Consider the following 17,876-nt stretch of genomic DNA (forward strand, 5'->3'; position numbering starts at 1 on the left):
AATGTATATAAAGCACTGAGCACTGTTGGTATGTAGTAAGACCTCCACAAATGGGAGTTCTGATATCTTTTGTTTGTATCTTACTTTTTTCTCTCCAACTATCTATTGAAAGATCTTTAAAGGTGAAGTCTTGCCTCTTAGTATTTTCTAAAATGCTCAGTATTGCTTTGCATGACATAAGTGCACAGCAAAAATATATAGAGGGTGGGAAAAAAGTAGGTTTACAGTTGTTCATATGGAAAATAAGACAATAGTTAATAATAATAATACAAGAATAAACTCTGTTTCACTTACAACTATAAACCTACTTTTGCCCCACCCTGTATTTTAAACCACACTAGGACCAGGGACAATAATTTAAAGGTAAGACAATATATCTCGTGTGAAAATTTTCCCTGGTAAAATTATGGGTTTACAAATCTGTGTTAAGTACAAACAACCTATTTAAAGTTGAAAGGACACTCACTTTCATTTATTCTACAGAGATCTTATCACCCAAGAAATGTCCAGATAGAAAAGCTTTCTCCTCTGGCAAAGCGAAAGGCCTCAACTTGCCAAACAAATTTGAGCAGAGTGGGGATAGGGAGAAGAATATGAGCTCTGAAAGGTAATGCATTGGTATTTTTTCTGTTACACTTTACTAAATATAATTGTTTTTTTTTCATTGTCTTTTGTTTTGTTTATTGATTTCAGAGAGGAAGGGAGAGGGGGAGAGAGAGAGAAATATCGATGAGAGAGAATCATTGATTAGCTGCCTCCTGCACTCCCCCTACTGGGGATCCAGGCCACAACTCAGGCATAGACCCATGAACCAGGAGGTCATAGTTCGACCTCCTGGTTCATGGGTCTATGCTCAATCACTGAGCCACATTGACCAGGCTAAATATAGTTTTGAGTAATTTCTTGATGTAGGGAATTTAAATAAGTGTTCATTCATTCCTTCATCCAGTATTCTTGAGTCCAGTTTATGTACTAGGTGACGGGGATAGTAGGGACAATCAGAGCTCACGATCTAGTGGGGAGGACAGATATACATAGAACAACAAATTCAGTAGGTAAAATGCTATGACACAGATGGAAACAAAATAGCACAGAGGGGGGACATCTAACTTTTCTTGTGGATTTGGGAAAACTTCCCTTTTTGTTTTCTGAGTGCTTGGATATTATGACGTGACACAGTTTTATAGTGAGATCAAACTGGAAAGCAGTTTGCCATACATGCTGACACTCAATAGTTATGTTCTTTGAGTGAATGAATGTATTGCACTCAATGGCTGTGTCTTTTTCTTGTTATGTTATGTCAAAAAATTTTTATTTTCTCCTCCCTTTGAGTAGGATACTTTTCGAGACCACAAATCAGTCAACCACACGCAAGTATTTATTGAGTATTTTTATGTGCCTTGTACTGTGCTGTCAACTTTCAATTTATTAATGTATCAGCTGTTATGTGTGCAATGTATGTACTTTTGGGTTACTAAAGTCCTGTTCAAAACTCTAAGCATGCTTGTTTTGGATAACTTCACTGTTATCAACTATAATTGAGAGTTAAATGTCTAGTACTTTGTGATTTAGTTCAATCCAACACACATTGAGCACCATCCTGTGCCAGGAAGTTTTTAGACACTGAATGTACAGAGCTATACGACATATAAAAGACATAAACCTCCTTTAATAAAATATATAGTCTTGTAGGAGGACTGACAGTTAAGAAACAATCCATGTGATGAAGGTAACAAAAGAAAGTACAGAGGCTACAAAAAGGGGAAAGTAATTGTTAATGAAGGTTTCCTATAGCAATTGACCAACAAATATTTTTTGTGCTGATTACTAAAATAATATATTTTTATCACAAAAATTTTGAAAGAACGAGAAAAGAAAGATATAAAAATTACCAATAATCCCAGTAAAGTGAAATTTCAGAGAGAAGGAAGGAGACCATTTTTTATGCCTTTGTTGCTCTTACTAATTATCTTAAAAAATATTGTACCCAATTGCCTTCCTAGTAGCAATAACATGAGGGACTGCTGTCTTCTCTACAGCCTTGCTAATACTGGACATTGTACCCTTAGTGGCTTCCCATTCTCACCCAGGGCAAAAGCCAAAGGCATTATTATGGCCTGTGAGGTCCTGCCTGATCTCTGACCTCCCTATAGCTGCACTGAACACAGGCATGCTAACACTACAAGGACTTTGCACTCATTGGCTCTGCCTAGAATGCCTCTTCATCAGATATCTGCATTACTTTTTAAAAATATATTTTTAGTGCTCACTTCAACGGCACATATACTAAAGTTAGAACGATACAGAGAAGATTAGCATGGCCCCTGCACAAGGATGACTATATATATATATATATATATATATATATATATATATATATATACACACACACACACATATTGATTTCAGAGAGGAAGGGAGAGGGAGAGAGATAGAAACATCAATGATGAGAGAGAATTACCAATCGGCTGTCCCCCACCCCCATGCCCCTATGGGGGATTGAGCCCACAACCCAGACATGTGCCCCGACTGGGAATCGAACTGTGACCTCCCAGTTCATAGGTCGATGCTCAACCACTGAGACACATTTTTTCCTCATTTCTTTCAGATATTTACTCAATTGTCTCCTTGGTGAGAACTTCCCAGGCCATTCTAGTTATGGTTTAATACTCTATTCTTCCAGCACTATGTGGCACATTGCACCATAAAAAATACTATATAGTAGCCCTGGCCAGGTAGTTCAATTGATTAGAACGTTGTCCCAATATGCGAAGGTTGTGGGTGCAATCCTCAGTCTGGGCACATAAAAGAATCAACCAATGAATGCATAAGTAAGTGGTACAGCAAATCGATGTTTCACTCTCTCCCTTCCTCTCTCTATCTAAATAAACATTAAAATACTATATAGTTCACTTATTTTTCTTGTTTATTGGCTATCTGCCTGTCCCCATCAGAAGGTTAATTCCACAGGGATCTTTGTGTGTGTGTGTGTGTGTGTGTGTGTGTGTGTGTGTTTTCTTCACTGCATCTTCCATGCAGAGAATAGTGTACACAGTAAGCACTCAATACTTTTTTTTTTTTAGAAGGAATAACTTTTATCCTCATTTCACAGAATTGGTAACAGATTTTATAAGACTACCCAGCTTGTCTAATGCCAGTCAGCTTGTAAGCAAAAAATCTGGTCAAGTCCATGTCTATCTGACACAAAGCATAGGCTCTTAACCTCTGTAGATACAGATGCTTTGAAGAAAACCACTGAGATATTTACTCTGTCTTTACACTTGCCTCTAAAATGATCATTGCTCTCAATGTTGCACTGTGTTAAACATGAATTAATGTTGTGTTGTTTTTATAGCTTATCATCTTCAAGGTGCCGGAAAAGTGACAATGAAATGAAACCTAAAATTCCTCCAGCCAGTGCTTGCCACAATCATAATAAGGCAGGACAGGTACAGAGTTTCAAACAAAACTCAATCAGAACCTTCTTCTGACTTCTGTTTCTCAGTGAGAGTTCCGGGAATCACTCTTTAACATGTGGATATGGCTCCAGTACTCAGGACTCTAAATTGGACTGTCATCAATCTATCTACTAGTCAATCGACTAGTTAGAAATAGGGGTGGGAAACCTCTTATTAATTTTCAGTTGCTATCAAATGAGAGTTGAGTAAAACCCTCTTGAATATTTGTGGGGTCCACTCTGAAAATCTCATTTTGCTAATTACCATTAACATATCCTTTATAATGTCTGCTTTTTGATACACCCCACCTTTGGAGAGCTTGTGAAGGCAAAAAAGTAAAAGGTAAAACTTAATTTGTCCTAAAACTTGGTATTGCAGGAGTTGTGTTACGTATGTTTGCAACGAGCACAACAAAATTCCCCATTGTACTACAGTGAGGAGAGGAGGAGGAGAGAGATAGAAGAGGAGCGACTCATACAGCAGTATCAAATATTGAAAGATCAAGATACTTTCTTCAAGAACCAGGTAATTCAATGCTTTGACGAAAGAGTATTTAACATGAGACAGTAGACCATGATTATAAAAAGGCATTTATTTATTTAAATATATTTTTATTGATTTCAGAGAGGAAGGAAGAGGGAAGAGAGAGATAGAAACACCCACAATGAGAGAGAATCATGGATCGGCTGCCTCCTGCAAGTGCCCCACTGGGGATCAAGCCCACAACCCGGGCATGTGCCCTTTACCAGAATCGAACCTGGGACCTTTCAGTTTGCAGGCTGATGCTCTGTCCACTGAGCCAAACCGGCTAGGGCTATAAAAAGGCATTTAAAATGTCCTATTGCATGCCTATAATGTAATACATTTAATCATTTACGTACTGCACGACTGCAACTTAGGTTTGTGTCCAAGTTTTCACTAATAATAACACTGGGATGAATATTCAAGCAGCTGATTTCTTCTCCTTCCCCCATAAGGACTGAGTTTTAAAGGTGGAATTTCTGGATTTATATGGCTTTATTGTTCATTTCTGGTAAAATATAATCATGGTCAATGCTTCCTTCTTCAAATTCATGGCCTATGTCAAGAAGCAAAGACATAATGGCACCTTTGCAGGTGCACTGTCAATAACTGGTCTGTGGTCACTAATAATTGACCCTTTCCTGCATTTGTGATATCAGGTAAGGAACCTTCCATTCCTTCGTATGCACCCTGTAGAGGTGTTGCCTGAAGCCCAAGAACAGGGAATAAAACCTTTCCCTCCAAAAGGCAGGTTTCTACCTTGGTTGGATTATTATTATTTTTTAAAAATATATTTTTATTGAATTTAGAGAGGATGGGAGAGGGAGAGAGATATAGAAATACCCATGATGAGAAAGAATCATTGATTGCTGCCTCCTGTACACCCCACATTGGGGATCGAACCTGCAACCTGGGCATGTGCCCCTGACTAGGAATCAAATGGTGACCTCTGGTTCATAGGTCGATGTTCAACCACTGAGCCATACCGGCCGGGCTTGGATGGATTATTTTAATATAGTTGAACTAATTTTTTAAAGGGTATATTTCAATATGTTTTTTCCCTCCCCTAAAGATGAGAAGTCTGGCTAATAGAGAACAGAATCAAAAAAATGCTGCCTATAATCTTGGAGTTGCTGAAGCTGTGCGAATCCACAAGAACGAGAAACCTGGATTTTATGTAAGGGTATTTTTAGAATTTCTATTGTGAATACTTGCCCCCTCTGTGAATTTTAGGCTCTGTTAACAAAGAATGTCTGGCCTATAGAAAAGTTTCATAAGAGTTTATTTCAGTCAAAAATTTGAGGATATGCCCAGGAGCAAAATCTGAAAGGATTGAGAAAATGCTCAGGAGAATGGCAATTTTGTAGCTTATTTTATACTTTAGAATCAAAGGAGAGAACCTAAAGAAAATTACATGAAATCCATTGGTAGTAAATTAAGGGGACAGGAAAAAGGAAAGTGGGGAAATTTCTGGGATTAGATAAAAAAAAGCAAAATAGAAAAACACATACTTTTTACACTTGTGGGTAAAGGATAGTTAATAATTAACACAGCACATAGAGATGGTATGTGGGGAACAAGATAACAATGTGGGGTTTGATGGTCTTGTGCAGGTGGTTGTGCCTTTGAGGAATAGGAAAAGGAAATTACTCTGACATTTCCTAGATGTGTAAGAACAATAGACAGAGTTCATAAGGTAAAGGTTGACCTTGGCTAAGGAAGCTATAGGCCTGGGGTATGACCACCTGCTAGATGACCTGCCCAGGTTGAAATTTATAATCAGACCATCCTGTGTGGTCACTGAGTCTGTAAGACCTGCCAGGTGGCTCCCCTGAGCATGTCAGGTTTAGTTTATGGCCCCCTTTTCTTTCACACTGTATTGCAGGTTGTGCTGTTTGTTTGTTTTTAATTACTTTATTGATTAAGGTATCACATATTTGTCATCAACCCCCTCACATTCCCTTCCCAAACCCCCCCACACACGCATGCCCCTCTCCCCCTGTTGTCCATGATCACTGGTTAGGCTCATATGCAAGCACACAAGTCCTTTGGTTGATCTATCTCCCTTGTCCCCACCCTCCCCTACCTTCCCTCTGAGGTCTGACAGTCTGATCAATGCTGTTCTTGTTCTTCAGTCTATGTTGTGCTGGTTTTTAACTGGCAGATGTGAAAAGTGGGTTGTGCCTCCACAGCGTTCACATTCAGCACACAGTTCTTATTCGTCACTACAGAGCTTATTAATGATAGAAATTCTCAACCAGGAGCTGGGGTGGGTCATAGGGGACAGTCTACTAAAGTCCTGCCCCAGGAATAGCTGATTGAAAGGGAGAACCAGCATTACCGGAGTGTTTGCTAGAAATGCAGAATTGGGGCCCCACCCTAGATCTCCAGAATGGGAATCGACATTTGATTAAGATCCTTAGGTGATCTGTGGGTGCATTAAAGTTTGAGAAGCCCAGCTTCAGATGGAGGTGAGCCACCTGCTTTGTCACTGATTTCAATATTTTCAATCATTATATGTCTACCTTTACTTCTGCCTGAATCTTTCTCCTTTCACCCACTATCTAAGTGGTAGACTGACACTCTGGGCATCAATCTAATAAAATACATATTTTTTTGTCAAACATTTATTAATGCATTTCTGTGTGCTTGCCACTGTGCTGGTGGCTAAGAATACAAAGATACAAAGATGAATAAGACAAGGTTCTCTTTGAAAGAAGTCTGAAGAAGATAGTGGGAGAGACAGATTTAAAGAGACAAGAGTGTGGTATACCAAATGCTATGATAAGTCTTAGAATATGGCACTATGTGAGCAAAGAGGAGAGTCACTTAACCCAGACCAGAGATCTGGGAAGACCTCCTGGCCCATAGGAGTTAGGAAAAAACCTGAATGGAAGAAGAACCTTCCAGGCAGGGATGGCAGGGAGGGAAGGAGGTAGAGCACAGTGCTTTTAAGATTTAGGTATGATCTTTCTGTCCTCTTAGATATAAGTTGCGCACTATATGTATTACGCCCACTTAGTATCTCCTATTTGATGTATCTGTAGACATCTTAAACTTAAAAAGACCCAAACAAAATTTTTGATTCCCTTTCTCAACCTGTTCTCTCAGCTTTCCCATTTTAGTAAGTGGCATCAGCAGGCAGACAGTTGCACACTCAGATTCCTGATTCCTCCTCCTCTGTCTCCCACACCCAACCATCTGCAAGTCCAGTTGCCTTTACCTCCAACATGGATCTATCCTCTCTTCATCTTCAATGTTACTACCCTAGTCCAAGCCACATTATAAGGCCAAACTTCTGCAACACCCTCCCTAATTAGGCCTGCCTTTCTACAATCTATTGTCCACATAGCAGCCTCTCAGAATGATTAACCAAAACATATCTAATGGCTTCCCATTGAATTAAAATAAAATTTAAACTTACCTTGACCTGTCAGGTCCTACCCTGTTCTTTGAGCTCATCTACTTCTACTTTCCCTTGCTCACTCTGCCTCTGCCACATGCACTTTTTTCTGCTTATTAAACATGCCTAGCTTGCTTTCATCTAGTGTCTTTGCGTTCGCTGTTCCTACTGTATGGGACATGGGTCTCCTCATCTCCACTAATAACCAACCAATTTAATCCTATTCCCACCCGCCCACTTGCTATGATAAGGGCTTCCTAGCACGTACCACAATCTTAAATGATCTGTATATTATCTACTGATTCTCTGTCTCCTGCTCCAGGGTGCGGGCTCAATGAGAGCATGGCGGTTTGTGGGTCTCAGTTCTGGTCACTGTTGAATCATCAGTGTTTAGAACAGCCAGGCCCAGAGCAAGTGTGCAGTTCTCCCGATTCCCACCTCTTCACTGTCCTTGCTCATGCTTTTGCATTCTCACAATTCCTTCTTATTTCCTTCTCTGTCTTGTATGCACTAGCTCTGGACCCACTCCAGAAAGTCCTTTTTCATCTCAGACACTGGGCTTTGGTCTGTGCTGCTAGATTTATCCTTGAGTATATTCTTATTACTCTGTGCGTTACCTCAATACTAGCTGGTCAGTGTGTTGAGGATTTATAAATTAATAACTACTTCCTGATTGATTTTAATTTTCTGAATTATCACCTTTATTCTTTATTGCTCTTTGGTATTCTAGAATAAATAAACTGCTTCTCTTTCATTCTAGAAATCCTTCCTATTTGATAAACGGCCATTCAGTCCTGAGAGCAAGGCTTTAAAGCAAGAGGAACATATCCAAGGTCTCCTGAAACAAATGAATACCAGACGGGAAAAGGAAATAAAGCAAAGAGAAAACAAAGAGTTGATGGAACGCCTAGAACAACTGCAACTCACAGAGGAGTGAGTCTAGCTAGACACGCTCAGGAAAATGGAGCCCGAATTTTAAAAAAAATATATTTTTATTGATTTCAGAGAGGAAGGGAGAGGGAGAGAAAGATAGAAACATCAAGGATGAGAATCCTAGATCGGTTGCCTCCTGCACACCCACTACTGGGGGTTGAGCCTGAAACCCAGGCTTGTGCCCTGACCGGGAATCAAACTAACCTCCTGGTTCAACCACTGAGCTGTGTAGGCCAGGCAAGATCGCTTTTCTTAAAAAGGAATCTTATGATGAATCATTTTATAGGTGATAGAGACACTTTTTGCTTTCCTATCTAGATTTTTTTAAAGCACGGGACCAGGAGGAGCGCCTGCCCCCGTAGGAGTGCATTTGTATGATATGGTCGGGCACCTGCTTGTTATCCCTGTCCTGTCTGTCCAAGACATTGTCCCCTAGGCTATGGATTTGAATGACTGTTTTCTTTCTTAAAATGAAAGCTCCTGGAAGGAACTCTCACTTTTTATTCACCAGGGTCTTGTTCCTAATAGTTATTAGACATGTTTTGATGATGCTAATTTGTATTAGTAAGTACTCAGTAACAAACTTTGCCCCCACCTTCCCTTATTCTTCCCTTATTCTTAACTGCCAGACTTGCTGCCCAACGAGCCAAATATATACAAGATAAGATGGAAGAAAGGGAGTGTTACAAGAGGGCTTTAGATGCACAGGTAGGGGAACAGTTATTTATTTAAGGATTGTACAGTGCTTCTGTAGCATTCTAAAATATGTATAAATACTGTGATGTTATGAATCCCCTTATGTGTTATCCATTTGGTGGTTTTGAGGCCCCCATTCCTTCCTGTAGGTATTGGTGTGTTACTGTGCTGCATCCTCGTGCATAAAGTTTATTTCCTGGTGTAACTGTAATCTGCATTATGTGTGTCCCTGTTTCAGATAAAGAACAGATTCCCGCATCTGCCTATATATGAGCCGGACTCTTGTGAGCCCATCTTTGGCAGGAATGAGGCTGAGCTGATGGCAGAAACACGAAAGCGAGAACAGAATTGCATGAGACACCAGCAGGAGGCAGCTGCTAGCCGCAAGAGGAAAGCCATCCTGAACTATCTGGTGGACCAAAAGCGGGATTTGCTGATGCTGCAGAAGACACAGCAACAGTAGGAGACCCCAGATCATTCTTCGTCTTCCTCCTCTCTACCTCCTCTCCTCTATCTTCCCTTCTCTCTCTTTCTCATTCTCATACAACCGCAGAGAAGCAATAAGAACAGTGATCACACTGAGGAGATACTATGTGCAAAATATTGTCCTAAGCTTATTGCATGCTTCATCTCACTTCATCCTCACAATTCACCCTATGGAGAAAAGTTATCAAATTTTAAAAAACACTCTAAACTCTCTTGATCCCATTTTTCTCTCCAGTTACCTCTTCATATTTTTCTTTCCCTTGCCAGTACAACTTCTTGAAAGACTTGTCCACATCAGCACTGCCATTGGAAATACAATGGGAGCCACAAATGTGCTGTTGTGCTCAAATAGACTCAGGCATGAAACTCAGGCCCTTTCTCAACCTCTGAAAAACCCCTTCTTTCAAAGAACTGTGCATGTGGTAGCTGTACTGATGGTTGCTGGGCAGTGGGTGGTGGAGGTGACAGGGTGGGCAGAAGAGGACTTCATGCCATAGCAATGCAAGTACCTTTAAATTCAAACACCAGACACCTAGTTCTTTAAAAGCCCCGATGAGGCAACCCGCCAGTAGGGAATTTTATAAAATCATCAAAGTGCTCAGGAGTTCCAAAAGGATTTTTCTTCAAAGGAATCTCCTCTTTTTAGAAGGCGGTTGTATTTACAAAAATAAAAAAAGTTATTTTATTAACATTTTATAAATCGTCAGTGGGATGGTGCGAAGAAGTGCTAATGTTCTACACCAGGGAGGTGCGCACATGAAAATATGAGTAGAACAGCAGGTTGAAGAAGGAGTATATTGTGATGAGGGTGGGGTTGCGTGGTTAGGAGAGAGAGGTAGGAGTAGTTAAATACTTATCTATAATATGGATTACTATAATTTAACTTCTGTACTATTAATGATCACTCACTTTGTTTCCACATATTTTGCTGTAGCAATTTTGCATTAAACATTTTTTTTTAATCCTCACATGAGGATATTTTTTCCATTGATTTTTAGAGAGAGTGGAAGGGAGGGAGGAGGGAGAGAAGAGAGAGAAATATCAATGTGAGAGAGACACATCAATTGGTTGCCTCCCACATGGTTCCCAACTGGGCTGGGGATTGAACCTGCAACTGAGGTACGTGCCCTTGACTGGGAACTGAACCCGAGACCCTTTAGTCCGCAGGCCGATGCTCTAAGCACGGAGCACCCGGCCAGGGATTCATTAAACATTTTAAATATATACTGGTTTTACATATAATTTATACTTTTAAAAATTTCTATTGGATAAATTCCTAAAGCTGAGGTTGCTAGATCAAGCAAATGGAGCATTTTAAATATTATCAGTGCTGACAGTTTGTTTTCTATAAAGGTACCCTGGTTTGCTTCCACCAGCAGTCTGCCGCCTCCCCTCTAACCCTACTCCATTCTCTTACTTTCTAGGCATTTAAATTAAACTGACTTTTTAATCTATATTTTCAAGGATAATATAAAAATGGCCAAAAAACATATGAAAAGATGCTCATCATCATTAGTTATTAGGGAAATGCAAATGAAAACCACAATGAGATAGCTGCTCATTAACAAATGGTGTCCATATTCTGTGAAATGTGTGGAGCTTTATTCAACCACCAGCTGTCATCATTTGCTCTGTTTGAAATAGAGGTCATTTCGCATTTAATTACATTTTGCCTTTCCAAGATAAGAGATAGTTCATGATTTATTGAATATTTACTTATGTGAAACTGAGATATAGTGATTTTCCACTCCAATGAGTAAATATGGTAAGGTAGGAAGGTGAGATTTTAAATGTATTTAAAAATATATATATTTTTGTTGACTTCAGAGAGGAAGAGAGAAATAGAAACATCAATGATGAGAATCATTGATCGGCTGCCTCCTGCACGCCCTCTACTGGGGACTGAGCCTGCAACCCAGGCATATGCCCTGACCAGGAATTGAACCAGTAATCTCTTGCTTCATGGGTTGACACTCCATCCACTGAGCCAAACCAGCCAGGGCTGAACACAGGATCTTGAAGAGATATTTGCACACTCATGTCAGCATTATTCGCAATAGCTGAGCAATGGAAGCAACCCAAGTGTTCAACCACAGATGAATATATAAACAAAATGTGGTATATACATACAATGGAATATTATTCAGCTTTAGAAAGGAAGGAAATTCTGACACATGCTACACTATGGTAAACCTTGAGGACATTATTACAAGTGAAATAAGTCAGTCACAAAAAGACAAATACTATATGATTTCAGTTATACAGTGTACAGTATTCAGAGAAGTCAGATTCATGGAACAAAGTAGAATGGTGGTTGTCAGGGGCCAGAGGGAGGGAGAATGGGGAGTGGTTTAATGACTTTAAAGTTTCATCTTTACAACGTGAAAAGAGATCTGGATATTGAGTAAACAATGATGTTAATATACTGAAGTGGCCAAGATGCTCACTCAATTTTATGTTGTGTTTTTTACTACAATGAAAAAAAATTATAAAAAGAAAAAAGGTTAATAAATTATGTATAATAGATACCATTCAGTCATTGAGCTTCCATTATGTGATAGGCATTGATACTTTCTGTGTATTATTTCATTTAATCTTTATAATGACTGCTATGCTTGTTAGAGGAAAATGCTCTTAGAAGTGAACGAGCACAGCACATTATTGCTTTTTATTGGTTGGTCCTGACACCTAGTGGTGGTTGCTACCTGTAACAAAGCCCAAATCAACCGTCACATAGAGTCCCTTCTAGACTTTATTTAGAGTTGATGGTAAGAGTTTCAGCTGGGCAAGATATAGGTACATATAAATAATTTGAACCAGGTCTAAGGTGATTCACAACAAGCAATGACTATGCATTTGGAGACCAGTCATAGAAGCACTTAACATTGGGAGTATTGGAACATTTTTCTTTTTTTTTCTCCCATTTTTTAATTAAGGTATTATACGTGTACATATCTTACCATTGCCCCACCCCCACCCCACTCCCATACATGCCCTCACCCCCCAGTGTTTTGCGTCCATTGGTTATGCTTATATACATGCATACAAGTCCTTCGGTTGATCTCTTATCTCCCCCACCTCTCCCTAACCTTCCCGCTGTAATTTGACAGTCTGTTTGATGCTTTACTGCCTCTGTACCTATCTTTTTGTTCATCAGTTTATGTTCTTTATTATCCATAAATGAGTGAGATCATGTGGCATTTTTCTTTCATTGACTGGCTTATTTCACTTAGCATGATGTTCTCCAGTTCCATCCAGGTTGCTGCAAATGGTAAGAATTCCTTCTTTTTATGGCAGCATAGTATTCCATTGTGTAGATGTACCATAGTTTTCTGATCCAGTCATCTGCTGATGGGCGTTTAGGCTGTTTCCAAATCTTAGCTATGGTAAATTGTGCTGCTATGAACATAGGGGTGCATATATCCTTTCTGATTGGTGTTTCTAGTTTCTTCGGATATATTCCCAGGAGTGGGATTACTGGGTCAAATGGGAGTTCCATTTTCAGTTTTTTGAGGAAACTCCATACTGTTCTCCACAGTGGCTGCACCAGTCTGCATTCCCACCAGCAGTGCATGAGGGTTCCTTTTTCTCCACATCCTCACCAACACTTGTCGTTTGTTGATTTGTTAATAATAGTCATTCTGACAGGTGTGAGATGGTACTGCATTGTCGTTTTGATTTGCATCTCTTGGATAATTAGTGACTTTGAGCATATTTTCATGTGTCTCTTGGCCTTCCTTCAGTCTTCTTTCGAAAAGATTCTATTTAGGTCGGTTGCCCATTTTTTTATTGGATCATTTATCTTCCTTTTATTAAATTGTATAAGTTGCCTGTAGATGTTGGAGATTAAACCTTTATCAGTGATAACATTTGCAAATATGTTCTCCTATACAGTGGGGTTTCTTGTTGTTTTGTTGATGGTTTCTTTTGCTGTGAAAAAGCTTTTTATTTTGATGTAGTCCCATTTGTTTATTTTCTCTTTAGCTTCTATTGCCCTAGGAGCAGTATCAGTGAAGAAGTTCTTTCGCTGAAACCGATTAGGCTCAGTGGATAGAGCGTCGGCCTGCGGACTGAAGGGTCCCAGGTTCGATTCCGGTCAAGGGCATGTACATTGGTTGCGGGCACATCCCGGTGGGGGGTGTGCAGGAGGCAGCTGATCGGTGTTTCTCTCTCATCGATGTTTCTGGCTCTCTATCCCTCTCCTTTCCTCTCTGTAAAAAATCAATAAAATATATTAAAAAAAAAAAAAAAGAAGAAGTTCTTTCGGCATATGTCTGAGATTTTGCTGCCTGTGGATTCCTCTAGTATTTTTATGGTTTCCTGTCTTATGTTTAAGTCTTGTATCCATTTTGAGTTTATTTTTGTGTATGGTGTAAGTTGGTGATCTAGTTTCATTATTTTGCATGTATCTGTCCAATTTTTCCAACACCATTTATTGAAGAGACTGTCTTGGATCCATTGTATGTTCATGCCTCCTTTGTCAAATATTAATTGAGCATAGTGGTTTGGGTCGATATCTGGATTCTCTATTCTATTCCATTGGTCTATATGTCTGTTCTTGTGCCAGTACCAGGCTGTTTTGAGAACAGTGGCTTTGTAATACAGCTTGAAACCTGGTATTGAGATCCCTCCTACTTTATTCTTCTTTCTCAGGATTGCTGTGGCTATTTGGGGTCTTTTTTTTATTTCAGATGAATTTTTGAAGAGTTCTTTCTAGGTCTGTGAAATATGCCGTTGGTATTTTAATGGGGAGTGCATTGAATCTATAGATTGCTTTGGGTAGTATGGACATTTTAATGATGTTGATTCTACCAATCCATGAACATGGTATGTTCTTCCATCTGTTTACATCTTCCTCTATCTCTTTTTTCAGTGTCCTGTAGTTTTCCACTTATAGGTCTTTTACCTCCTTGGTTAAGTTTATTCCTAGGTATCTTAATTTTTTTGGTGCAATGGTAAATGGGATTGCTTTTTTAGTCTCTCTTTCTGTAAGTTCACTATTGGTGTATAGACATGCCATAGATTTCTTGGCGTTAATTTTGTGTCCTGCTACATTGCCAAATTCATTTATTAAGTCTGTTAGTTTTTTTATGGAGTCTTTCGGGTTTTTTATGTACAATATCATGTCATCTGCAAATAAGGACAGCTTTACTTCTTTTTTTCCAATTTGGATGCCTTTTATTTCTTCTTTTTGTCTGATCGCAATGGCTAATACTTCCAGTACTATGTCAAACAGGCGTGGTGAGAGTGGGCATCCCTGTCTTGTTCCTGTTCTTAGGGGAAATGTTTTTAGTTTTTGCCCATTGAGTATGATGTTAGCTGTGGGTTTAAAATATATAGCTTTTATTATGTTGAGGTATGATCCTTCTATTCCCACCTTGTTGAGAGCTTTTATCAAGAAAGGGTGTTGGATTTTGTCAAATGCTTTTTCTGCATCAATTGATATGACTATGTGATTTTTATCTCTCAATTTGTTTATGTGATGAATCACGTTTATTGATTTGCGGATATTGTACCATCCTTGCATTCCTGGGATAAATCCTACTTGGTCATGGTGTATGATCTTTCTGATGTACTGCTGGATCTGATTTGCTAGAATTTTGTTGAGGATTTTGGCATCTATGTTCATGAGGGATATTGGCCTGTAATTCTCTTTCATTGTATTGTCTTTATCTGGTTTTGGTATTAGGGTGATGCTGGCTTCATAGAAGGAGCTTGGAAGTGTTCCTTCCTCTTGAATTTTTTTGAATAGTCTGAGGAGGATAGGTTTTAGTTCTTCCTTGAATGTTTGGTAAAACTCTCCTGTGAAGCCGTCTGGCCCGGGGCTTTTGTTTGCCGGAAGCTTTTGATGACTGCTTCAATTTCTTCCATAGTTACTGGTCTATTGAGCTGTTTACATTCTTCCTGATTGAGTTTTGGAAGGTTATATTTTCCTAGGAATATGTCCATTTCCTCCAGGTTGTCTAGTTTGTTGGAATAAAGTTGTTCATAGTATTTTGTAACAATCCTTTGTATTTATGTGGGGTCTGTTATTTATGTGGGGTCTTTCATTTCTGATTTTGTTTATTTGGGTCCTCTCTCTTTGCTTCTTGGTGAGCCTGGCTAGAGGTTCATCAATCTTGTTTATCCTTTCAAAGAACCAGCTCTTGGTTTTGTTGATCTTTTGTATTGTTTCTTTGGTCTCTATGTCGTTTATCTCCGCTCTGATCTTTATTATTTCCTTCCTTCTGCTTACACTGGGCCTTTCTTGTTGCTCTCTTTCTAATTCTTTGAGTTGTAGGGTTAGGTAATTTATTACCATTGTTTCTTGTTTTTTTGCAGTAGGCTTGTAGAACTTCCCTCTCAGGACTGCTTTCGCTGTGTCCCATAGATTTTGGATTGTTGTGTTTTCATTGTCATTTGTTGCCATGATGTTTTTTATTTTTTCCTTGATCTCTCTGGTAACCCAGTCATTGTTTAATAGCATGCTGTTTAGTCTCCATGTGTTAGATTTTTTTTGGATTGTTTTTATTGTAGTTGATTTCCAGTTTTATGCCACTGTGATCTGAGAAGATACTCGGTATGATTTCTATCTTCTTGAATTTGAAGAGACTTTGCCTATATCCCAGCATGTGGTCTATCTTTGAAAATGTCCCATGTGCACTTGAGAAGATTGTATATTCTGTGGCTTTGGGGTGAAATGTTCTGAAGATGTCAATTAATTCCATCTGGTCTAATGAGTCATTTAGGATTGATGTTTCTTTGCTGATTTTTTGTTTAGAGGATTTGTCCAATGGTGATAGTGGGGTATTAAAGTCTCCTACTATGAGTGTATTGCTATCAATCTCTCCCTTGATATCCTCCAGGATTTTTTTTTTAATGTATTTGGGTTCTCCTGTATTGGGTGCGTATATGTTTACCAGAGTTATTTCTTCTTGTTGGATTGCTCCCTTTAGTATTATGAAGTGGACTTCCTTATCTCTTGTTATGTCCTTCACTTTGAGATCTAATTTGTCAGATATAAGTATTGCTACCCCAGCTTTTTTTTCCATTTCCATTCACCTGGAAAACGTTTTTCTATCCCTTTACCCTCAGTCTGTGTGCGTCTTTTTTTCTGAGGTGGGTTTCTTGTAGACTGCAGATTTATGGGTCTTGTTTTCTTATCTAATCCATTACCCTGTGTCTTTTGATTGGGGCATTTAATTCATTTACATTTAAAGTTATTATTGATAGGTACTTATTTGTTGCCATTCTTATTCTTTACCCATGTGTTCCTTCTTCACTTTATATATTCTTTTTTACAGCAGACCCTTTAACATTTCTTGCATTGCTGGTTTAGTGGTGATAAATTCCCTTAGTCCTTTTTTGTCTGTGAAGCTCCTGATTTCACCTTCAATTTTGATTGATAGCCTTGCTGGGTACAGTATTCTTGGATTCAGACCCTTCCTTTGCATGACTTTGTATATTTCATTCCATTCCCTTCTGGTCTGATGAGTTTCTGTTGAGAATTCAGTTGCTAGTCTGATGGGGGTTCCTTTGTATGTAACTTTCTGTCTCTCTCTGGCCGCTTTTAAGATTCTTACTTTGTCGTTGGTGTTTGCCAATTTAATTATAATGTGCCTTGGCATCGGTCTTTTGGGGTTCATTCTGTTTGGGACTCTGTGAGCTTCTTGGATTTGTGTGGGTTTTTTCTTCCCTGTATCAGGGAAGTTTTCTGTCATTATTTCTTCAAACAGGTTTTCTATTCCTTGCTCAGTTTCCTCTCCTTCTGGAACCCCTATTATGCGGATATTATTTTGTTTCGTGTTGTCCCACAGTTCCCTTAGGCTCTCCTCCTGCTTTTTAATTATTTTTTCTAGAAGCTGCTCTAATTGGGTATTTTTCCCCACCTTGTCTTCTAGCTCACTGATGTGGTCCTCTGCTTCTTCTACTCTACTCTTGATGCTTTCTATTGAATTCTTTACAGCAGTGATGCCATTTTTCATTTCTTCTTGGTTCTTCATTTCCTCTTGGTTCTTACTCATATTGTCAAATTTGTCTTCCATTATTTTCAGCCACCTTATGACCATTTCTCTGAATTCTTTCTCTGACATGTTGTTAGCCTCTATTTCATTTACTTCCTTTTCTGGTGATGCCTGCTTTTCTTTCATATGCGGGCTGTTTCTTTGTCTCCCCATGGTCTCTCTTCTCTGGATGTCTGGTTATGTAGTCCTCTCTCTCCTTTACGTGGTGGAGTGTAGACCTCTTCTGAAATCGTGTATTTGCGCCAATTGGTGACTGGTGTTCTGGGGCTCGCAGTTGTTCGGAGGTCTCCGCAGTTACAACTTTTCAAGCTTCTGATAAGATCTACTTTCTTCTTCAAGATAGCGCGGTTTCTGCGTCGGAACCGGTCGCTCTGA

General features: G+C 39.2%; 1 protein-coding gene across 1 annotated transcript in view; it reads left to right on the forward strand.

Annotated features, from left to right (window-relative positions):
- The window catches only part of CCDC81 (coiled-coil domain containing 81), a 34,857-nt gene that overhangs the window by 13,341 nt on the left and 3,640 nt on the right, over positions 1-17,876 (forward strand). The window contains exons 7-13 of the mRNA XM_079789482.1: positions 484-607; positions 3,356-3,449; positions 3,837-3,983; positions 5,053-5,157; positions 8,144-8,316; positions 8,946-9,024; positions 9,251-9,471. Coding sequence (XP_079645608.1) covers positions 484-607; positions 3,356-3,449; positions 3,837-3,983; positions 5,053-5,157; positions 8,144-8,316; positions 8,946-9,024; positions 9,251-9,471 — 943 coding nt within the window. The remainder of the gene's footprint in view (positions 1-483; positions 608-3,355; positions 3,450-3,836; positions 3,984-5,052; positions 5,158-8,143; positions 8,317-8,945; positions 9,025-9,250; positions 9,472-17,876) is intronic.

Source organism: Cnephaeus nilssonii (genome assembly GCF_951640355.1).
Source record: "Cnephaeus nilssonii genome assembly, chromosome: 13".
Taxonomy (NCBI): Eukaryota; Metazoa; Chordata; class Mammalia; order Chiroptera; family Vespertilionidae; genus Cnephaeus; species Cnephaeus nilssonii.